Source organism: Paramisgurnus dabryanus, chromosome 22, assembly GCF_030506205.2.
Source record: "Paramisgurnus dabryanus chromosome 22, PD_genome_1.1, whole genome shotgun sequence".
NCBI lineage: Eukaryota > Metazoa > Chordata > Actinopteri > Cypriniformes > Cobitidae > Paramisgurnus > Paramisgurnus dabryanus.
The window spans coordinates 14,253,765-14,279,230 of NC_133358.1; the positions used below are offsets into that span (position 1 = coordinate 14,253,765).

General features: G+C 35.9%; 2 protein-coding genes across 2 annotated transcripts in view; one reads left to right on the plus strand and one right to left on the minus strand.

Moving 5' to 3' along the window:
* The window catches only part of acad11 (acyl-CoA dehydrogenase family, member 11), a 53,576-nt gene that overhangs the window by 4,730 nt on the left and 23,380 nt on the right, over window positions 1-25,466 (plus strand). The window contains exons 8-13 of the mRNA XM_065294852.2: window positions 621-727; window positions 2,448-2,562; window positions 3,049-3,126; window positions 5,513-5,651; window positions 7,159-7,266; window positions 7,841-7,939. Coding sequence (XP_065150924.1) covers window positions 621-727; window positions 2,448-2,562; window positions 3,049-3,126; window positions 5,513-5,651; window positions 7,159-7,266; window positions 7,841-7,939 — 646 coding nt within the window. The remainder of the gene's footprint in view (window positions 1-620; window positions 728-2,447; window positions 2,563-3,048; window positions 3,127-5,512; window positions 5,652-7,158; window positions 7,267-7,840; window positions 7,940-25,466) is intronic.
* Window positions 19,498-24,800, minus strand: ackr4b (atypical chemokine receptor 4b). The gene is made up of 2 exons (XM_065294854.2): window positions 24,634-24,800; window positions 19,498-21,107 (listed from the first exon to the last, which is right to left on the minus strand). Exon 2 carries the CDS (start codon window positions 21,099-21,101, stop codon window positions 19,947-19,949), a length of 1,155 nt encoding a protein of 384 aa, XP_065150926.1. The 5' UTR covers window positions 21,102-21,107; window positions 24,634-24,800; the 3' UTR covers window positions 19,498-19,946.

A 25,466-nucleotide genomic window follows, 5' to 3' on the forward strand; every position in this document is an offset into this window, starting at 1 on the left:
TGGAGATCAAATAATTTTCTGGTACACAGTTAAGGGCGGGGTGCACAATCTCTGAAAGCCAATGTTAACATTTGAAATCACCTAAACAAACACACCCACCCCACACATACACAACCCAGGCAACGATGTCGGTAAGTAGATATGCCCCTTACTGCTGATTGGCTACAAGTGTGTTTTGGTACTCGGCCCGATTCCTTTTCCAAAGTGTTTCTCATAAATTGTGCACCCCGCCTTTAACAATATTATTTTTAGGAGATGAATCATTTTTTTCCAGCATACCATTTCGATTTGGTTTAAAATTGCCTGACCCTGCCTGTGAAAACCCATCGTAAGTTGTTTGTTTTCTACATAAAATCATCATACATAATGTAAAGTACATTCTGTGAAAATATAACCTTGATATCTTTACTATTGACTGAGTAAGGTCATGACAATGATTGAAATCAATGTGAAATCAAACTTTGATGCTCTTAATCTCATCATTAGGAAATTTTAGCCTGGATTTCACGGACAGGGTCACATATGACATACACACAGATATAAAACCCCTGACACACAGTGCTGTTCCTCGAGAAAGCTACAAGCTATTCATTCATGGTAATTCCCTCTATCTGTTTAAGGGAATCTATGCAAGGCATTTGTTGGGCAATGCAAGTTCTGCCAACGCAGCCGAGTTTGGAGAGAGCGTGGAGCCTTTAGCTGAGCTGGGTCTGCAGATTGCTCTCAGGTACGGCCATCTCATACCATCATCCAACACAGTCACAGTAAAGTGACCTCCATCACTGTTATGCAAATCTTTTGGTTTATAGTGTCCACAGATGTTGTAAAGATTTTAAGATTGGTCAGTTACAGCAATGAGAGGTCAAATGTTTGACCCAGGGTTCACATACTTCTGTAGCTCAACTGGTACAGCATGATGCTAGCAATATCAAGGTAATGGATTTAACTCTTAAAGAAAACACAACATGTCAAAGATTGAAATCAATGACTGAAATTAAACTTTGATGCTCCTAATCTCATTATTAGATAAGGACCTGGTTTCACAGACAAGGCTCAGCTAAAGCCAGGACTAGGAAGTTTAAGCATCTTTTATCAACATGCATTAGAAAAAGATGTTACTTGTGTGTATCTTGAGACAAGTCAATGGCACTAGCACATTTTAAGATCTGTCAATACAAGTTATTTTCAGATGAGACTGCTCAAACATGTGTTTAAGTCTAGGACTTGTCTTAAAGGATTAGTCCATTTTCTTAAAAAAAAAATCCAGATAATTTACTCACCACCATTTCATCCAAAATGTTGATGTCTTTCTTTGTTCAGTCGAAAATAAATTATGTTTTTTGAGGAAAACATTCAAGGATTTTTCTAATTTTAATGGACTTCAATGGACCCCAATATTTAACAGTTTTAATGCAGTTTAATATTGCAGTTTCAACGCAGTTTCAAAGAACTTTAAACGATCTCAAACTAGGCATAAGGGTCTTATCTAGTGAAACAATTGTAATTTTTGGCAAGAAAAAAAAATGCACTTTTAAACCACAACTTCTCATCTATCTCCGGTCCTGTGACGGCCAGCGCGACCTCACATAATTGCGTAATGACGTCGAAAGGTCACGTGTTGCGTATATGAAACGCACATTTTCGGACCAATTTAAACAAAAACTAACACAAAGACATTAATTAGTATTATTCAACATACAACAATGTCAGAACACTTGTAAACACTGAGGCGTAGTTTTACATACATCATCCGTGACCTCTTGACGTGATGACATATTGCGTGAGGTCGCGCTGGTGCGTCACAGGACCGGAGGAAGACGAGAAGTTGTGCTTTAAATTTTTTTTTTTTTTCTTGCCAAAAATGACAATCGTTTCGCTAGATAAGACCCTTATGCTCATTTGAAATCATTTAGGGTATTTTGAAACTGCATTTTTAAACCGCATTAAAACTGTTAAGTGTTGGGGTCCATTAAAGTCCATTAAAATAAAAAAATCCTGGAATGTTTTCCTCAAAAAAACATAATTTCTTCTCGACTGAACAAATAAAGACATCAACATTTTGGATGACATGGTGGTGAGTAAATTAAGAAAATTGACTAATCCTTTAAGCCTTTTCTGTTAAACCCGGAGCTATGAGACTTTAACCTAAATTTTACAGACAGGGTCACACAAATACAGAACTTATACAGTTTCTGTATTCAGTGTATACTGTATTAAAGATATCAAGGTTATATTTTCACTGAATGCTCTTGACATTATGATGGATAATTATATTGAGAAACAGTAAATCATTTAGCTGGGTGACTTTTAATGAAAGGTTACCCATCCCTACAATTAGAACATGTAATCATTATTACTTCTGCATTGTCATTATATGCAATTAACTTGTGATTATATGTTATTATAAATAATTGATTTTAATAAGGTGAAGTGTCTTTCATCTGCAGCCCAACTCTATCCATGCCGTCCCCCGATCAGCTGTTCCTACAGTCACCCAATGGTCAGAGCGTCCTTCAGCACGTCAGAGAGTTCATGAGAAAGCATGTACTTCCTGCCCAACAGGTCAGCACCACCACCATCTGGAAAAAACATGCAGATATGCTCTACGTGGCTAAAAGTATGCAGACACCCTTTTCTAAGTAACGGCTTTTCTCATAATTCCAATTTTACCGCTGTATAATGCAGTCATATTCTACAGAACTGTGTCACTTACTGCTTTGTGGTAACAGGAGGGTTTCTGTTCCTGTATTAGAATGCCACTGTGCACAAAGCAAAGCCCATAAAGAAAATCGTTCACAGAGTCTGGTTTAAAAAGAAAACTTGCCTGGTCTGCACAAAAGGCCGGACCTGACCTCACTGATGCTCAAGTGACTGAATGAGAGCAAATCCCTGCAGAAAGTCTTTATAAAATGAGTGCATGGTGTTTAAACTGCAAATGCTCAATGAGTGGGAATAGTATTCCGGTGTCTGTATACAAATGACTACTAAGTGTTTTGTATTGCAAGTTGGTGTGGGTTGGTTATCATTTTGTACTTTTTTCTGTTGTAGGAGGTAAAGAAATATTATGCTAAACATAAAGACATGCCTGAGAGGTGGGACACACCTCCTGTTATAGAGGAGCTGAAGGTAATCATATGCACCATTAAATATGAATTTCTTAAAAGCACCTATCGTCCAATTCACGTTTTTAAATTTTTAAATTTGGTACGTAAGTGTGTATTAGTATATGCAAAAGCTTTTTAAATCCAGGCTTTTCAGGAAAAGAGTGAAATCTGGAGCTACAAAAATGTGCGATATGTGGAAAATAATGTGACTTTTTTTTAGCCATAAACCATGCAAACACATTGTATTACACCCTATCATTGTTTTTAGCAACAAAATAGGTGCTATTTTAAAACAACACATGTGTGTTATCTAAAGGTTACTGACCATTGTGTCACTCCTATTTGTTTTCTGTTATTCTTATATCCATATTTGTTTATATTTAGTTCCTTTTACTAATAATTTTAAACTATTTTAGCTATTTTGTTTAATGTTACGCTGTTTTGTCTTCACAAGTTAGAGATAATGTTGTGTCTCCATTTCAAGGAGACGCCAGGTCCTTGACTTGAACCCTTCACTTCCACAAGCAGTAAATTTTCATTCTCCTTTGTTATAATAATACTTGAATCAGCTGAAATTATGCAACAGTTCCTGAAGGAAAAACGAGATCTAGGAATATTTAAACATTGGATCTTTTTTGGATCTAACAAGCAATTGTTTATCACCAAGTAGGTCCAGCCCTTGTCAAAACTGGGGATTTAGAGAGGATGCAAGGGGGTGTGAATTTGTTTAGGTTATCGAAATTGGTCCACTTTTTTCTGTTTTTTTCTTTTTTATGTTGTTTTTTGGGTGGCATTTTTCACCTCTAGGAAAGTACAGGGTGGAGAGAGGGAAATGGGACCGGCAAAGGATGCCGAGCTTAGACTGAAACTAAGGTCACCGAAAGTGTGTCTGCGTTATATGTGTCGAAGCACTGCCCACTACACCAGTGGCTCCCACAACATTTTTTTACATTTTAATATAAAGCATTGACACAGAGATAAGTCAGATTATTTTTAAAACATTAATTGTTTTATTTGACATTTACATTTACAGTATTTCATCATTTATTGATTTAGCAAATGGGCAATTTCAACCTCATCATGAAAAGTAAAGTTTTTATCCAGTTTTAACCATTCTGATATTTTTGATGTCAATATTTGGTGGTTTTGCAAAGTTTTTAAAGCATTTTTTATTTTTTATTTTGCATAGTTAAGTAAGTGCACATTTTAGAATTGTCTCGTCCATAACAGAGAAATGTCACATCCATAACGTAGTTTTTCCTCATAAATGCACATACAAATAAATATTAAATGTTCTATACCTTCCATTTGTTAGGTATTATTGCTTTTGGTTTGTGCCTTTTAGTTTACAGAATTCCTACAAAGAATATTGTCTCCCAAAATCACCAAAATGTCCCTTTTTGTCACATCCATTACACTTCAATGTTTCCCTGTTTTGTTTGTCAAAAGGGACTTACAAACAGGAGAATTTAGTATGTTAGTGACCTAAAAATACTTTTAGTCCACAAAACCATTTGCATGTAGTTCAAACTGAAAAAAAAAAAAAATAAAGAACATAGAAGTTTTTTGTATGTATTTATGTAAACAGAGTTTTGGGCCGTTCACATTATAACGATAACTATAAAAAAATATAGTTTTAAAAATCGTTTTATATTAAAGACAAAAGCGAAGGTCACACCATAACTAACTTATAAGGATAAAGATACAACGAACGATATCGTAGGGATCACTTTCTGAGCGATTTTCCCCACACCTGACGAACGATAAACCATTGACAGCCAATCAAATCTATTTGAACTTCAAGTGCACGCGCACTTCAAATGGAAAAGCTCAATGTGGAGGTCTATAACATAAAATTACCTCAGGTATCCAGCGCTGATGCAGTTACTGTACTTCGTAACGTTAATGCTCTTTTCCCGACCACACTGACTACGCCAAAAGGTATAGTATTAACTTTTTAGATTACACATTCACTGTTAAACGCAGCGTGTTGAGGACATCTGGTGGTTACGCGCTGTGTAAATGCAACAAGAACAGCATATTTACATATTCAGTGGCATGTAAACAATTGCAAAAGTTTTTATTACAAGAAATATCCAATAAAATGTAATGTCATTAAAGGCAAGTATTTGCGCGAGTGCCCCGCGCGTGAGCGAATTAGCATAAATTTATCGTTATAATGTGGAGGTTAATACAGTTATCGTTATAATGTGAACGCCCCTATAGACTGTATGGTTTGTGAGGTGAATGCAAATATTTCTTGAAAAGCTTGTTACTTGCACACAATCTTTGAGAAATAAATAGGCTAGTCCTGTCGGATTTGGATTATGTTTTCATTTTAGAGACACATTTCTAAGTGAATTTGATCTGAAATATTCTTGGCATTCATAGACTGAATGTGTTTATAGGCAAAAGCCCGAGCCGTAGGCCTGTGGAATCTCTTTCTTCCTTCAGAAAGCGGTCTCTCTCAGCTGGACTACGCACACATCGCAGAGGAAACCGGACGTTGCTCTTACGCCTCCGAAATCTTCAACTGCCAGGCTCCAGGTGTGTCTGTCTCTTTCATTTCAGCAGTTCACAGATGGGACCTTCTTATGATGGGTTTAAAGCTAATGTCTGTTACAATTTCAATCATAAAATTCAATGTATTGTAACAGAATATAAAAATAAGTAAGCCAGCATTACTTGGTATGTTTTACAATTTCCCCCAAAATATAATATCAGTAAAAACACACTGTACAAAATTTTGAATTGTTCCTACAATATCTAGAGGTTGCTCAAAGCCTTTGAATATTCCCGAAATCACATATTTTTGCAAAAACTGTACCGTTTAAAAACGCACAACACACATAAAACTAGCTTGGAGGCTAACTTTGTTCCAGTTATTTCAGTGTCTTCTGATCGTCTCAGTGTATATTGTCTATTGTGCTTCATTCACATTAAAGCTTTCTTGCTTTGAAAGACATATCACAACTAAAACAGGAGTTTTAGTTGCATGGAGCATGGTCAAGTCCATTGCTGCCATAAGTATATATTATTAAACAATTATACATGCTAGCACAAAGTATCACATAATACGCAAATGTGTTAAACTTCAAAGGTCTTGAGCAACCTCTAATATTCATTAATATTGAAAAAATCCCATTATTTATTTATTCAAACATATTGGTGGGGTGAGAGCATGAACTTTTAAAAAAAGTTTAAAAATAAGGACCACCCTAATGTGGTTTAGAGTTTAGCATTTTTAGCATTGCTTTGTGTGTTGGAGCAGCCCCAATATTTCAACATCTGGCATGACCAGTGGTATAAAAGCGTGAAAGGCTGAAACAGACATTTAAAAATTTAGTATGAAGCCACAAGTGGTGCAGAATTGAAACGCAGAGGATTTAAGCTTGTCTGGTACAGATAAATATAAAAACAGTGGTAAAAATTAACAGATTTAAAACTTTACATAAGATGTTTGCAAGTATAAGGTTAAATATACTGCATTTTATTTTTTTAGAAATGTGTAAATAATTTAGGGGTGTTTTTTCCCAGACTAAAGTGGAAGTTTGAGCAGCCAAATTTAAAAAACATTTTGCACTGACATATCTTAACATATATCAGTGCCATTGTTTGCACATCAGTGATGGTTTTTGTAAGGTATGTTTGTAAAAACTACTTAAATGTCCTAATATAACTAATAACTCCTTCTGACTTTATCTAAAACCTCCGGGAAACCGCTCCCTAAAGTTACACATTTTTAGTGTCTTAATTTATTGTAATAATAATGTAAGCATCCTCTCTTAAACACATACCAATATATTTTTTTCGGATTTGTAAATTCATGCATTTCATATGCTGTTCATCAGACGAACACCTAAACATCTGAGTTAAATCAAAATATCCAAAGGATTTTCTGTAGTGTACAAGTCTTGAGATACAACCCATTTTTATAAAGCAGCTTTCAACAGTAAGTTTAAAACTGTCAAAACGTCATACATAATCTCAACATGTGTCAGGATGATTGTAGATAAAGTGCGAGTGACTGATGGGTCTGTTGATGCTGTGGCAGATACTGGAAATATGGAGGTGCTTCATCTGTTTGGCACAGAAGAGCAAAAGAAACTCTGGCTGGAGCCTTTACTGCGAGGAGAAATACGCTCCTGTTTCTGTATGACAGGTAACTTTTACATAGCAAACAGTTTTATTCAAAACCACTTACAAATCACAAACAATTTGCCATACAAGTGCTAACAATGTCTGCAGTCACTGCCAAAACACGAACAAGAACTATAATGTTGCTCTTTATTGATGCATGATTTATATTTGACACAAAATAAATTTTACTTTGCTAATAGAGCACGCTGTGTGTTTGTGCATGCCTGTGTGTGTGTTAATGTGTGTGTGATTAATTCTGACCATATGCAGATTGGGCTGTTACACTCCAATGCTGTCAGATGTCATGATCTATGACGTTATTTTGTATTATTTCAGAAAGTATGGGTGTAATTTTGGCTGTGAGATTACAGATGATAGTTGTAAGTCTTACTTTTGGTAATGAAAGTTTGTACAACAAATGTAACCTGTCATCATGTGAAATATACAAGCTGGGGTATCCGATCCACCAATAACAATTGTTATTTTACTTAGCATTTCCTTTTTTTCTCATAACTTGAGGGTAAGATCTATAAGGTGCAAAAGTAAAATCTCTCTCTCTCTCTCTCTCTCTCTCTTTCTCTCTCTCTCTCTCTCAGAGCCTGATGTGGCCTCAAGTGATGCCACAAACATTGAGTGCACACTTCACAGGGATCATGACCATTACATCATCAATGGCAAAAAATGGTGGAGCAGTGGTAAGAGTTTGAATGCGATTGAATGGCATAGAAAGTTAGATATGTAGATCCATAAGGTTAAATAATTTTATTTGTCAGTCGGCTGCATTTGATGTTTAAACTATAACCCATGTGGAGAAAACCAACAAATCAATGAACAGAAGGAGTTCATATTTCTAAGCTTTAATCTTTTAACAAATTTCTCTCCATAGACAAAAATAAATATATCGACATAAGTCACCCCATAAAACGAGCACATTGATCTGAATCCTCTCAACGACTGCCATGAAATAAAAAAAAACTATTTAAGATGTTTACACAAACCAGCTTTCCAGAATCTGTGAACTATAAACAAATTTTGAGAATTTGCAATGGGTTGCGAAGCAGAACCAGACCCATTCATTTAAAAGGACACTACATTTTTTTTGAAAATATACTAATTGTCCAGCTCCCCTAGAGTTAAAGATGTGATTTTATACCTTTTTGAAATTCATTCAGCCGATCTCCGGGTCTGGCGCTATCACTTTTAGAATATCTTAGCATAATCCATTGAATCTGATTAGAACATTAGCATCACGCTCAAAAATAACCAAAGAGTTACGATATTTTTCCTATTTAAAACTTGACTCTTCTGTAGTTACTTTATGTACTAAGACCGCCAAAAGTTGTGATTTTCTAGGCAGGTATGGCTCTCATTTTGGCGTAATAATCAAAGACTTTTCTGCTGTAACATGGCTGCAGGAGGTGCAATGATATTACACAGTGCCTGAAAATAGTCCCCTGCCATTAAAAGTTACTAAGGGGACTATTTTTGGCTGCTGCGTAATATTATTGCACCTCCTGCAGACATGTTACATTAGCAAAGTCGTAGATTATTACGCCAGAATGAGAGTATAGTTCCTAGCCATATCTGCCTAGAAAATCGCAACTTTTAATTTTACCTCAGTCTTAGTACACGATGTAACTACAGAAAAGTCAAGTTTTAAATAGGAAAAATACTGAAACTCTTTGGTTATTTTTTAGTGCAATGCTAATGGTCTAATCAGATTCAATGGATTATGCTAAGCTATGCTAAAAGTAATACCGCCAGACCCGGAGATCAGCTGAATGGATTCCAAACAGTTAAAAATCAAATGTTTAACTCTAGGGGAGCTGGAAAATGAACCTGTTTTCAAAAAAAGTGGAATGTCCCTTTAAGTTTCTGACTCGAACCAAAGTTTAAACTAAGGCACAATGGTAAACCCGAAATCATTCCTTTATCACCTTTGACAAGATTCAGGAAAAAGTCACATTTTGAGGGGTTTTCCCTTTAGATGTTCCCCTTTAGACATTTTCCACTTAATAATGAGTCATCTTCAGAATGAATCAGTGTAAACGAACAGTCTACCCTGTAAAACATTTTTTCTTTGTATTATCATGGTTGCATGATATGTTTATAGGAAGTGAACAACACATCTCTCGAGTCTCATATAATAGCATTTTGTTGATATGTGAAACGGCACTATGCAAAGGCAGTTGATGAAATGCAGCTTCTTTGTTTCTGGTAGAGAGATACTATCAGTTATCATGATGAAACTTGTATTTCATCCTGTTTACAATGCCATGGGTTGTTTTTCAAGTTGTATGGGATGTTTAGAGATGCTTTTGTATTGGTCTCTCAGACATTGCTGTGGGTCTTTGTGGTTTTGATGCTGCCTGATTTAAACATCCACAAAGCACGACAAAGGATCCTAGGCCTGTTGTTTTCTCTGTTGGCATGAAAACTTAAACCGATAAAGTTCAAACTGGCATATGATGCCCAGTCAGAACAAAATACACATATTGCTAAACGTGTTGATGTTTGTTTTGAATTTTATTTGGGTACACCTTTCTTAGTTTCTTGTGAATGATTAATCTGTGTACTATCTTTGTAGACTATGTATTGACTTTCTCCACCGCTGAAATTTCTTTCCTACTCTGCTGATGTCACCAAGCCCATTTTTCCTCACTTTCAACCCCCTCCAGCTTTTTAAGAGCCAAATAATTATAATGAAAAACACCAAGTGCTGGCCTACATTTATTTTGTGTTAAAAATTGTAATTTTACTTGTAAAAAATACATCACTTTACCAAAGTAAAATTGTTCACCATTGCTGTTTAGGTTCCTATCAATAAGGGCCACAAAAAATTTAATTTAAACAAAAATGTAAATCCACTAATATGACATTTCCATTCATTGCATATCTTTGCATCAGCGCTACAACCTGTACGTCAAGCTTTACCAGCATATAAAGCCTTCGGTATCAACTTTCACGCAGAAACACATAATTTTCTTACCTCGTAAATCTTTTCTCACTTGCTGACATCAAACATTGTGGATGTTTAAGTATACGGGAGGATGGTTAACAGTTCAGCAAGAAATATCTTCATACTGAGTGGTGAAAGTTTGTGTTTTTATCCACTCTGTCACCAAAGTTTTTTTGTATCTCTGAGGAGTTTTTATAAGCTTGGCTAAGCCAACATTAAGGAATTAATAGTTTTTTTTTCTATTCATGAGTATCCTCTTAAACTCTGTCTGTACTGCCCCTAGTGTTTTCCCACATCCAGATGTGTTTATCAAAACAAAGGGCGAATTATAACTGTGACAAATCCAAATCAGTCGGGTAAGAGATGAGGTTGTCACGTGTGGCGGTCGAGATCCGAACACTTGCAGATGGTGTTTTCCACTTCTCTCGTAAACCGGCGTCAGTTGTAGGAATATCTTTATTGTTGAGTCACATGTGGAGGTAATTTCGAACTGTTAGTCAGAGGCGATATGGTGTAATAGCGGCCTATGAAAGCTTAGGGAACCCTTAGGAAGTGAAGCTGATTTTGTTAACTGGAATCCAACCGTGTAAAATGTTTAGATGTTTATTTCCACTGAAAGTGAAAATGTTTTATTCATAGGATTTCACATTTTTCATCTGTTAGCTGGCAGGAAAGTGTCTTTTTGCTGGAACGGTAATTGCTGTCTTTGGTTTTCTTAACTGCAGCTATGTAGTGTAGATGGAAATGAGACGTCTAAGCAGTAAGAATGAGAAACTGAAAAATGGCTCATTTACAGAATATTGGTACATAGAAGACTGTGTGGTGTGTGTGGTTTGTTTGCTTGCACAACTTTTTCGTGTTTGTTTTTATTTGCATAAAAATACATTTTATTGGCTTCAAGCTGAATTTTTTAGTACACATTATTGAAATCCTGTTGTTAAACAGATGTTTTGCGTTGTATTCTTGATCATTTCTTTAACATTTTCAGGATTGTTGCTTATAATTGGCATCCAGGACTTTGCCAATTCGTGCCATAGGATAAAGTATCTGATTCAGAAATGTGATAATGCTTCTGGTTTTTAATCAAGCAGAAAAGCACCTGTGTTGAACACATGTTGGTCTGACTTCACTAACTACCTGTAGCTACCCGCATCAATGCTTTGATTCGCCCGCATGCTACGGTCAGTGAGTGAGCGACGTCTGTATGTTTTGTTACAACAAGTTACAAAGTCATTTTCATGAACCTTTACTCTGCTGACACAATTACAACTTTTGAAAAGCGTCTGAAGACTCCTTTCAGCTTCCCCCTTGCTCGTAAATGGATCCATTGCGAAAATAAGTATTGAGTATACCAAAAATTAGGTGAGACTCGATTATATTAACAAATTTGTAAAAGTTTATTTCATCGCAGTGCAAATTTTCACTTAAAGGTGCCATTTGTAATAATTGAGGTAAAAGATTTTTAAAAATTAGTTACACGCATCAAAAGAATGAGAAGAAATAAGGGCAAAGATGTCATTAAAAAAATGACAAGGTATAGGGCTGCAGAAATATCAATCTGAATTAGCATGCTAAATTACTAGCTACAGCCCGACTGGTGTTGTAATACCAGTTTCGACCATGGGAGGCGGTATGCGGGCCACGCACATAACCGCCAGCCAAACTGCAATACACGAATAAGTGGGAGTACAGCCCTACCGCTGCGTCCGAAAACTAAGGCAGCTGACTTGTTGATTTAAGATTTATGAATGCAGCTCAGAGAAATGCAATTCGGACAGCCATGGATTCGGACATGCCTTGATGCCTTCCTGCCTTGCAATAGGGGTTTCGGACGTATTTCAGTTCAGGGAAGAGAGCGGAAGAATGGCTAAAGCAAGAGACATTTACCACTACCACAAACATTTGCTGCAGGGAACAACGCGCTCGGAATCACAAATAAAATATGATAAATAAAGTAACCGAACCAGAGTAAATACTGGCACTGCTTTTCATCGCTGGAGACAACTAATGAACATGAACATGAAAGAAATGAGGTTCGACTCCGAAATGACAACTTTTCTTTTCGATTGGTAAGTAAGATGCTGTTAGTATTTCGCTAGAAGTTCACTTATAATAGGCATTGCCATAACCTATGCTCAGCTTGTACATGAACTATGGCTTTGTGCAGTAAATGTGGCTCCATCTGAAAGCAGCTGATGGCGATTCACTTTTAATCAAGAAACCGGCTTCACTGACGAGAAGCGCAATGACTATCGCATGCAAATTATTGCGCATCCTTAGCTGTTAACGTTTAATAGTTAGCTCTACCTACGGATCCGATCCGGTTTTCACCCGTTATCTACCAAGCTGATGCTAAAATGTAACATTAGCTAAGAAGCTTGAAATGTCTTCGATTATAATGAACACCAAATGGACGCACGAAACGTAGCGGAAAACATTGCAATTTTAATGAGACCGAATGTTTTTTTTGTGACTAATGATAACTTAGTTGCTAATGTAAATCAAACTTGATATATGCTGCTGAATTTGCAGCTGCTAAATTAAAATAGACCAACTCACTTTTCTGGAGGTATACTGCCCCCGTCTGTTTGGCGTGTGGAGTATGAATTGATTTTTTTTTGGGCGGACATGTTAAATGGTCCCTTTAAGTTCTTTAAAAAAATAATTTTTTTTGGGACTGCATTTATGCTGTACATTATACGTTTATATTATATTATAAGTTTATAAACGCTTCCCTAGCAAAGTTTACAAAATTTTGCCACTTTATACTGCATTGTCCCTTGTACTAATAAAACTACCTCATCGTTCGTCTAAACAAAATTGCTTGATCCTTTTGCCGTCTTGATTGTTTGTATTTATCACTTTGTAGGCCTGTAGCGTTTCTTTACAAAGTAACATTGCCATCTACTGGTCTGGCATGCATAATACATTTTGCATACATCATAAAGCATTTTTGTCAAATCAACATATATTTTTATGTTACGTTAACTTAAAAAATTAAGTTAAACAATTTAAACTTGATTTTATAAGTCAAAAAACCAAAACTTAAAAAAGTAGGTTGAATTGACTTGTAAAACCAATTTGTTTTAACTGCATTTTTTTCAGTGTAGTTTTTAGTCATATTGCAGATCCGTGTTAACGCAGACCTTTTGACCGCATTGTCATAAATTTTTAAATGCAAAGAAAATACTTTTCTGTTCTTTACTTCATTGTCGTGAAAACATACACAGGTACATAGAGTAGGCACATAATTCTGACCTCTTATTCACACTGAACCAACTTTCAAGCTAAATTTTGATGTGCGGTGTGATCAAAATTTTTAGCATGCTTTACTCTCCTTCAGCAAGTGCAAACATGCTTATTGCAAACACAACACGAAAATGATGGTTGTTTTCATCTGAGTTTATATTCGCGCTGCTGTTCTCATATTGATAAGTCTCATGTTGATTGGTTGGAAAAATGAGGCGTTGCAATGCATGACAGGGTTCAGTGAGACATGTCAGCACGGGTTGTGTATTAGATTGGTCCTTTTCCAATTCTGAAGGGTGAGAATGACAGATCCACAAGTGAGGAATGCCAAGATTACACTTATAACAGTCAATAGTTATGACATCCACTACCATCATCAAAGTGTTTGGAGGATTGCATAAGCGGCCGTGACACAGCACCTTATCAGATGTAATTTGGCATATACGAAAATACATAGCTAAGCTATACTCGTAAGTTTACATATCCTATCTGATTGGATAATTTGTTTTGCTTTAAAATAATATAATTACATAAAAATGCATAATTATTTCTATTATTTTATTTTAATGTTTTAAAGAGATTCTTTTTTTATTTTGTATCAAGTTTATGTATCAAATTCCCTGCAAGTTTTTCCAGCCTGATTCCTTGAAAACTGATACACACTCTTCAACACAGTCTATTGTATGGTGACACTGAATGAAAGATAATTTCCCGTCATCTTCTCGGCTGAACTCTACATTCTTCCGGACATTGTTTTATGAATGAACCGTCTGTAAGTCTGAGACATGAACTCATCCCTCTGAGAAAAACCTCAAGCAGACAGTACTGTATTTCCGTCTCTTTCAACCATTCTCATGTCCTTTGCTTTTGCAACTTCCTGTATTTTCACCATGCCACAAAAATGCAAAAGCCGAACTAGCTGACCCTCTTATTGTTTTTCTTTCGTTTTCCTACGCTCCTCTGGAAAAAAACCATTTCCATAGGTGGCTCCCAGGCATATGACGAAGTATTTGCGTATCTGGTGGTTTTGAACTTTAGCTTTTCGCAGATACTTTACCTCTTTGTGCCGGTCCACGATGACTTTCTGACCACGATTACCGTCAGACCGTTGTGAAGAGGAGGGACTGGGAGTTGTGCGGGAATTTTTGTGTGAGAAAAGTTTGTTTCCGTTGAGTGTGCTAGTTATAGATTTATGGAGAGGAAAAGTGAAGTAAAACTGAAAAAGGGGTCAATGAAGATGCAGATCTTCAGCGCAGAAGAGAAGTAGTAACTTGCAAAGTTGTTTAAAGAAAGATCAGTTTTGTTATGTCAGACAGTTTAAATTCAAAGTTCATTGTGGGGCGGTTTCCCAATCAGGGTTTATATTAATCCAGGAATAGGCCTTATATATTAGGACATTTAAGTAATGGCGGGGAAAGAGTTAAGTAGTTGTAGGCATACTTACTCGTAGGCATAAAAAGCCACATACCTTACAAAATACAGTACTGTTGTGCATTTTGAGACAAAACAATGGCACTGATATATGTTAACATACAGTGGTGTGAAAAACTTTTTTGTTTGCATGTTTGTCAGTGTCACACTTTGTCAGATCATGAAACAAGTTTAAATATTATTTAAAGATAACACACGTAAATGCAGTTTTTAAATGAAGGTTTTTATTATGAAGGGAAAACAAAATCCAAACACAAATGGCCCTGTGTTATAAAAAGTGTTTGCCCCCTAAACCTAATAACTGGTTGGGCCACCCTTAGCAGCAACAAACTGCAATCGAGCATTTGCGATAACTTGCAATGAGTCTGTTACAGCACTGTGGAAGAGTTTTGGCCCACTTATCTTCGCAGAATTGTTGTAATTCAGCCACATTGGAGGGTTTTCGAGCATTGACCTCCTTTTTAAGGTCATGCTACAGCATCTAAATAGGATTGAGGTCAGGACTTTGAGCTTCAGCCATTCAGAGGTGCACTTGTTGGTGTGTTTTGGATCATTGTCCTGCTACAGAAGCCAACTTCGCTTCAGCTCGAGGTCATGAAAAGATGGCCGGACATTCTCCTTCAGGATTTTTTGATAGATACCATAATTCATCGGTCCATTCATCACAGCAAGTCTTCCAGGTCCTGAAGCAGCTAAACAGCCCTAGACCATCACACTAACACCTCTATACTTTACTGTTGGTATGATGTTCTTTTTCTGAAATGCTGTGTTACTTTTACGCCAGAAGTGATGGGACATACATCTTCCAAAAAGTTCAACTTTTGTCTTGTCAGTCCACAGAGTATTTTCCCAAGTCTTGGGGATCATCAAGATGTTTTTTTTGGCAAAACTGAGACAAGCCTTTATGTTCTTTTTGCTCAGCAGCGGCTTTCATCTTGGAAATCTGCCACACAGTTCTTTGGATGTTGTTGTGGGGTCCTTTGTGACCTGTTGGATGAGTCATCGCTGAACTCTTTGGGGGCATTTTGGTTGGCCAGCTACCCCTGGGAAGGTTCACCACTGTTCCGTGTTTTCGCCATTTGTGGAGCACTTATTCACACAGGGCCATGAGTGTGTGGATTTTGTTTTCCCTTCATAAAAAACCCTTCATGTAAAAAGCTGCATGTTGTGTTTACTTGTGTTATCTTTGATTAATATTTGCATTTGTTTCATGATCTGACACATTAAGGTGCAACTAACATGCAAAAAAATCAGGAAGGGGGCAACACTTTTTCACACCACTCTATGTCAATGCAAGATGTTTTTGAATTAAGGAATCTCAAACATGCTCCAGGATAAGCCCTGTCCGGAAACTTTTTGTTGAAAAAAAACATGTTGTTTTCATATAGTATATCCAAATAGGATGTCCCATTCAGCTGGATATAAGAACTCACAAATTTTCTATCATATACTGAAGTAAACATTCTGCTATTACAGTGAGTTTCAGCTTCACTGTGCACCATAAAGGTCTTGAAACCGTAAAACCAACAATACCGTCTAAACACAACACACAAATGAGATTTTCTTTCATAAAATGAAACGCACTGCTCCACAAACATAGACAACCACACATGGTTTTCATGGATGCCAACAACATCAAGAGCTTTAAGGGTGAGCGCATATGTTTATGTGACGCACCCAAAGTAAATATTATTAGTGGAGGATCATTTGAGTCTGACTCACCAGCTTTGGCTAGAGATTTCTGACTGAAATATGTCTTAAGCTTTGTCTATGTGACTTCTTTTGTTTGTTTTTCATCCCTTCCCATCCTTTTCCTCTTCTTTAAATAATTTTTTTACCATCTGCTTTCAATATTAGCTGACAGTGGCGGCTCGTGACTGCTCATCCGAGGGGCGCTAATTCAAAATAAGTGTACGGAGTGTCATGTTTGTTGCCTGCATTTTCAAAATATGTGTTTGTTGCATCATGTGAACCATGCGCATCACGTGTTTTGTCAAAATCAGTTTCTGCTGCACACGTGTCAAAACTGTTTATGATAAAAGAGACGCTCACGTTCACAAAATACACGCAAGACACTCCCTTAACAGTAAACTCGGATTACGCATGAGATTATGTGAGTATCTGGCAAACGTGAGCGTCTCTTTTATCATTAACCCTTTAGACGCATCTGCAACAGGCACTTATTTTGACAAAGCACGTGATGCACACAGGATCTCTCGACGCCAGAACACATATTTTGAAAAAAGGAACCACACACATGACGGGCTGAAGGGACGAATTCTGCATCGAGCGCCCACGAAAAAAGAAGTCACTGGCTGCCACTGTAAGCTGATATACTGTCTTCTAAACCAACTGCTTAGTAAGTCCACTGCCAGTGTTGTCTGTCCATTTTAAAGTGAACTAACTGAAAATGAAACGTTTTATTGACATTTTCATTGCAAAAATGATTCAATGGTTAATAAAAGTGTTCTTGTGCATGATTCCAATGTTATCCCAGTCAAAACAAATTGTAAAATGTTGCTATGTTATGGCTATTTGTCACCGTCCAGTCAATGCCTGAAGAAGTAAATCCCTGTGTTTAAAATGAAAATGATCCTCGTCCACACTGGCGTTTCAAAGGAACTTACACGTACGAACTATACATGAAAACGCATGAGACATAACCATTCAGGCACACTGAGCATGCACGTACAAATGTAAAAATAGCTGGGCAAGCTATTAATATATCCTTCATTTACACAAATTTCTACTTTGGTCCGTCTGCACTGCAGCTCAACTCTGGGGTTTTCAAACTAAGAAAGGGTCTGCAGCTTTCCAAAAGTCTCAGTTTTCAAAGGTCGAATACTCTGAGGCCATGTGTACATTTATAACATTTGCGTTTTAAAACGTTTTAAAAAGGCATTTTAAAATGAAAATGTTCCTCGTCTATACTGGCATTTTGAAAACGATCTACGTCCACACTATACACGACCATAAACACAAGATACATGAACATTCACGCACACTGGCCCTACTCATAAAAGTGTAAAATTAGTTTAATTACTTTTAATATTAGTTTACCTTTAGCGCATGTATGTTTATTGTATCCTTCAAAAATGTGTTTGTGAAAGTCTTATATTGTTCTGGCTCCCCCCTACTATATATATATATATATATAGTAGGGGGGAGCCAGAACAATATATATATATATATATGCACTGTTTTTTCTGTGCACTGAAGGCTATATTTTTTTCTTTTGAAAAGCAAGTGATGTAATCGATATTATGATTTTGCACATCGTTAAAACAATAACAGCGACATTATTGCAAATGATAATACTGACATTCGGTAGCAGGGATTTGTATACCATCAATGAGATACACAGTGTTTTACTTTTAATGTTCTTATTAATTTATATTCACAAAACTTATCAACAAAACATCCATTAAAAATAAGAAACAAATTATATGAAACGAAATTCGTTTTTAAAGAAGCAAACAAAACTTAAATGAAACTCGAAAATTATGTCTGACCCACGTTTCTCCCTTACCTATTGGCGTTTAAAATTACAGTCTTTCGTAATAATCTAATAAATTTAAATTAAATTTAAAAAAAACAACATTACAACAATACTTAAACATAAATATAAAACAGACAATCTCTATTAGGATACATGAGTTTATAATTGTTGGTTCAATTAAGTTTACTATTTTGGGCAAAACCTCTGTTGCAAACCTCCATTTACTTGAATAAAAATCACTTTTACTTTAAAAATGATGCACTGTTACATTAAAACCAGCTGTTTGTTTACATAAGACTCCATTTACGTTCATTTACACTGCAGCGCAACCCCGGAGTTCTCAAACTAAAACTGCAGCGTTTACAAACGATTCCATTTATGAGGGTCGAAAATGGTGGAGTAGTCTAAATGAAAGGCGTTAACGTGGCAAAAGTTTAAAAACGTAAAAGCATTAATGTAAACATGGCCTTGAAGTAGTGTGCATTCCAGGCATAACCGTAATGCTTTTTTAAACGAAAACGCAGTAATGTAAACGTAGCCTTAAATTCTGAAATTGGCCACCGTCTACAGTACAACAGAGTTCGATCACATACAGCTGCATATTCAAAACATCTTACATTTTTCACCAACCCAGCTGAAATTAATGGATTTGTCGTGTTCTTCTGTGAAAGTCTCTTAAGAGAAAAAACTTGAGGAGTATGTGACGGTTGAGTTAGCGATTATCCTCGCCACTTCTGAGCACTACACATGAATAATTTCATAACGGCTGAAAACATATGACTGTAAATAGATGATCCTGCTTATTAAGCCCAGAAACGATAAATTCCTCCAATCTTCTTTCTGCTTTGAATTGAGTTTTTTGGAGGTTTTATGTCATTTTATAAAAATATACCTGACCATATTACTCATTTATGTACACTTTTTACTTTAATGTATAATCTGCTCCGTCATGACTTTTCACGTCCTTCAAAATAACAGATATAGAAACTACATCATTGCTTTTATTGTATGCATGTAGCACAATTGTGATGTTTGTGTTTTGCATTTTATGTGCTTGTGGGTGCTGATATGTAGTCTTAAATGATTGAATAACAGCAAATCGTAAATTCCAAATATCAACGTGTAAAAAGTTTGCTTTAATCTGAAAATATATTTACATTTGAGATATATATTATAATATGTAAATACAAATATTGAACTGTTGATCTTTTTACATAACATTTCTTAATTACACAGTTTTTATAAGTAGTGTTACTGTAACTAATAAATATACCCACACATTATCTGTGCATCTGTTGTTAGTACAGGTTACGAGAGGGGATTTCTGTGTAATGACTTTAAATGTAGTAAACGGGAAACTACACTATCAGTATACATAAAGGTAGGAAAACATTGTAAATGACAGACAGACACAATTCTGTGGAGGTCCTTTGATGAGCAGTATGCTTAAGGCCTTAAAGTATTAAAATGTGCAAAGGGCTCATCAGAGATGTCAGATAATAAAAAGCTGTTACTTTTCTGAAATGAGTGTCTTAGTCTCCAAGATAGTACGTTAGTGTGTGTGTCAAATTGTAAAGGTACTCGTATCTTCATTCCCTGAAGAAGAGTGAGTCTGAGTTTGTGCTCCTGACCTAAGGGATAACTCAACAGTGGGCTGCTCGTTGCCATGACGATAACCTCTTCCTGTCTGGCCGCAACGTTTGACGAGTTTCATCATGTGCGTTTTGAAGGACGATCCGATGAAGACATAGAGCACGGGATTCAGGCAGCAATGCGTGAGGGCCAGACTCTCTGTTATCTGATTGGCCCGGTCCAAGTTTTTGCTCATCTCGCATTCCGTCACTAACATGTAGATCACATCCAAAGCTCGGATCAGTTTTATTAAATTGTACGGAAGCTGGGTCAACAGAAACACCCCGACCACTGCGATTAACACTCGAAACGCCTTCCACCTCTTAACGCCACGTACCCCCGCTGTAGCGGCCTGATTTAACGCTACACCCACCCTGCAGTAACAAAACATCATCACTAGGAAAGGCAACAGAAAACTTAGCGACACCTCCAGAATTTCCACAGTGGCTTTAGCCGCCCGTGCCATGTCGTGCGGGTAAACCGCCCTGCAGGCGTTACGCCCGATAGAGTTCTGCTTTACCGTGTAGAACACCATATCTGGCAACCCTAGCAAAATGGCCAACATCCAAACCAGGAGGCACATTATAACCCTCTGCCTTCGAGCGCTGTTCCTATTCGTTGCGTTAGCAGTGGTGGAAACTTTGACCAGGGCACGATAACGGTCAATGCTAATGCAGGCTAGCAGCAGCATGCTACAGCTAAAGTTGGTGGTGTAGAGAGCAGAGGTGATTTTGCAGGCAGCCGTGCCAATTTCCCAACCGTTAACCGCATCCGCCGCCCAGAAGGGCAGCGTGAGGAGGAGCAGAAGGTCTGCAAAGGCCAGGTTGAGGATAAAGACATCGGTCAGTGTTCGTAAACGCTTGTGGGAAAGGTAAACAAAGATGACTAGCGAATTCCCTGCCAGACCCAGGATCAACGCTAGGGTGTAGACCACAGGCAGAAAGACACCGGCAAAGGAACGGACGTCTTGTTTGTCACAGACTGTGTGGTATTCGGCAAAGTCCTCGTCTTCGTAGCTACTGTGGTTGGTGTTGTTGTGATGGTCATGGTAGGTATAGTCATGTTCATAATCCAAATGGTTTTCCATTATGGTCTAGAAAGAGAAAGAAAATGTTAAAGGTAGTGCGTCATTTTGATGGGTTATTATAAAGTGCATGCCGGCTCTTAAACATCACTTTTTTTTTTAGAAAAATCAGATACCAATTTTGACATGTAGGACAAATAATGTCAGAAAAATATTTTTTATTATTTTCCTATTTTTTATTTCATATTTTGTCATTATAATGAATTTATGCATTTTGTTTACTGTTAATAAACAAAACAAAAAAAGATATAAAGCTATTAAAAACATATAAAAATAGTTCATATGATTATGGGCCGGTAACTGGTTTTAAGGTATACCGAGGTTTTAAACAGTCAAGGTTTCAAAACCACTAAAATGTTCTGTGATATCGTTTTCAAGGTATGAGCTAGGTTTATACAAAATTTATAATAGTCATGCAATTAATTTGATGTTTACATTTAATATACATTACGAATATATATATATATATATATTTGAAAGCATATTATAATTTTAAAGGCTTGACTAAAACAAAAATACATTTTAGGTTGGAATGGCAATACCGCCATACTGTAAAATCGTGGTATTTTTTGCTTAAGGTTATCATACCGCCAGAATCTTATACCGGCCCATGCCTACAGTAAATATGATTTTATGTCCTTCCTAATTTTTTGAAATGCACTTCACATTTAGGAATAAACCAGTTTTAAAAATGAATTGTTTTTTATCTTTTTACCTTTCACTGTTATGCAATTATTATATTTGCATGTAGGGCGGCAGTAAATTTTATTCATTCAAATAAAAAGTCAGAGGAGTTTTTCCTGGGAATTAGTTTCACAATTGTTCATAACAATTTTATAGAGATTTATGCAGTTTGTACATTATCATAATAAGATTCAACTCCTAAAAAAATTACATCTGTCTTTAATAAAGTCGGGATAACCTTGTTAGACCCTCAAACAATCGAATAACTTTTAACGTCAGTGCTTTCTCATTTCTTTTCCTCTATCATTTGGTTATTAGGCTGAATATGTGTTTTGTTGACATTGTTCGGGATATCCTCTGATTTTGTGACACTTTATTTGCACTTTTCTGCCTCGACCATGTGTTTATCAAGGTACATGCATGTTTTAAATAAGTGAAGCGTGCAAGAGAATGCAAGACGAAACAACAGACTCTATCCTGGTAATTTCTTCCATATTGTTCATTGTTAAGGACTTGGTTTAGGTCATACACAGCATGGAGATATTTACTCTTGACTGAAGGTATGAATTGAAAGCAGAGATCCACGTGTGCGCACCCAGCACCCTGCTTTGTAAGTTGCCGACCTTGTCCGAGTGACATAATCTATTTTAAAGTTTGTATGGCAGCAAGCATGGTGGCAAATTGAGATTTGCTTGTGCTGACTTCAGTAGCCTCTATAGTTTATATGCATAGAGTGAAATATATCTAACCTTGTCAGGTAATGGCTTTTTGTTGACACATATTGTGTATTTTTTTTAAACGTGCAAATCTTTGGCTTTCCAGCTGCTCATCTGGTATTAACACATAGTACCTGTCAATGTGTTAAACGCATGCTGTTCTGTTTAAATAAGAGCCCCGGGTGGATTTTGTGTGTCTGCATGAGTTGACCAGCTGTTAGTTGGCATTGAGGTTAAGATCTTTATCAGATGTTAATTGGCTGCTTTTGTGCAGGCAAATTGTTGTTCATTAATTTAGTAGTTTATTCATTTTCATGAGTCAATTCTTGCTTAATTTTATTTTAAATTTGATTGGTTAAATTGACAGTATGCTGTTTAGTTTCCTGAAATTTAACCACCAAACACTGTTAACAAACCAAACATCCTAGTGAGTAATTATGAGTAAGCTAGTATGGGATGTAACATTTCCACTTGGGGAAAAGGTTGGGCTCTTTTTTGTGTGAAATTCAGATGAAAAACCACATTCTAGACGGCAAACTAGATTTTTCCATTGAATGTCCCCCCAAAAAAAGCCTTTATATAATGAAAGCCATCAAGGTTTTATTTGCATTCCATTTACATTTTGCATATAAAATCATGATCACAATATTTATCTAGTAATTTCCACAATATCTGCACACAATATCATTTCAACTATAAATTATTTGGAAAAAGAAGATGGTTTATTAAAACCTAAAAATGTAAGAATTTTTGTTGCATTAGTTAATCTAAATGTCTATAAACAAACCGAGTGGCATCTGCTAACATATATCCAAACCTTTTTTGAGAGTTAAAATATTTATTTAATCAGTGTTTACAAATTACTACAAACTAGCTTTCCCATTAACATTTTTTATCAGATTGATAAAATCAGTTCCCCTTAAGTTCACACAGGTGTCCTAGAAGAGAAACACAGGCTCGTAGCTAGGATTTCTGTGATCCGTGACTGTACTGTAAATTATTCCGGGACTCTTTCCAATCTGCATCAAGGAAAAATATACTTTTTATCATAATTTAAAACTGTAAATATAATATTTATCATTAATATACATCTAACAAATTTTGAAATCTTATTATGAAATATTCACTTTTTTTTCAAATTGTTATATATATTTTTTTTTATCAGTTATTCAGCTGATTTTTTTTAGTATTCTCTATGTTTCTAAATACTTTTTAGGGGCAAGTTCATATTAATAAATCACTTTATATTGTTTGTACCATTTAACTTTTAAACTGCGGTTTAACCGTTAGCACAGGAAGTTTGTCCAAAGCTTGGCTTTATGTGTGGATACAAAGGTTTTTCATTGTTCACAATCTTTACAGCAATTGTTGTCGTCGTGTTGTGTTACCTCAGTCTATTATGGCGTTTAGGGTACATTACACGTTTATCCTGTAAATTGAGTTTGACACTACAAAAAACTCATTCCATTCTGCTTTATCACTATTATACAGAAACAAGAGCTTTCCTCTGAAAATGCATTTTCCATAGGTTCACATTTGAGAAGACATCAAAAGAAATTAATCCTGCCATTGTTTTCCTTATATTAGTCACTGTTTATTTTGAACTTAACCCTTTCAATGTCATAAAAAACATAGTAGTTTAATATCTCAGCTTTGCCAGGAGGACTTTGCCTTGACAAAATTAAACAGAGCAAACTGCGAAACCACTACTTGTGCACATCGTACTTACGCAAACTGATTTAAGTCATGACGGTTTAGAAAGCATAATAAAAATCCAACATTAAACTTGTAAATGTACTTTATCTACATTTAGGCATTCAGCAGACGCTTTTATCCAAAGCAAGTTTTACAAAGATTCGGAAACAATGAAAGCGATGTGTCATAGGGAGGCAAACGTACAAAAAGGTGCTTATAACAAAACACAAGTTTTCACTTTTCTGAAAAGAATTCAAGTCACATATATGTTTGCTGTACTCTTTATCCAAAAATGACTTACATTTTATTTAAGTTACTCATACGACTATTACGTGTCACAGTTCAAGAGAGCAATGATCTCAAATCCCTTCGACTTTGACCTAACCTGCAGCTCTGATTTGAATGCAACTGTTGCTGTGATATGCGACGCTGTAACTTACCTCTGTTTGTAGTGTGTCATTCACACTTGGGCCAGGAAGGAGTTGCTGTTAGTCCAAAGGAGAGAAACGCTCTGTTGATAATTGCAGCTGGTGAAAGGAGACAGCCACGGGTGTGTGTTCGTGTGTTTCTATGTGTGTGTGTCAGAGGAAGAGAGCGAGGAGGGAGAGAGAGAGAACTGGTGAAAAATAAACATATCTGTGCAGGATTGCCCTCCTCCTACAGGTTATGCTGTCTGTGCCCTCCTCCGCCCTTTTAAATATCTTTAGCTATGTTCTTGAAATTCCTTTGATATGATATGTTATGATATGATAAGATATTATATATTATATGATATATAATATAATGTAAAATAATATAATATAATATATTTTAATATAACATCATATAATATAACATAATAATATAATATAATAAAATATAATATCATATAGAGTTGCATAACGATTAATTCGTGATTCATCTAGGTTTTTGCTTACATCATGTGTGTGTACTGTGAATAATAACTTTGTATAAATTTAAGAAATGTTTACATGTGTATATACATTCGTATATTTATGTATAATGTATATTATATATAAATATAAATACTTAATATAATTTTTTTTGTCTTAAAATAATACATGCATGTGTGCATATTTATATATACATAATTATTATTCACAGTTCACACAAATATATGATGTAAACAAAAACCTTTATTCTGCAATAGATTAATCGCGATTGATCATTATGCAACGCTAATATCATATAATGTAATGTAATGTAATAATTCATATTATATATTTATATACTATAATACCATGATCTTTGTAAAATCATTAAAAAAAGGAGG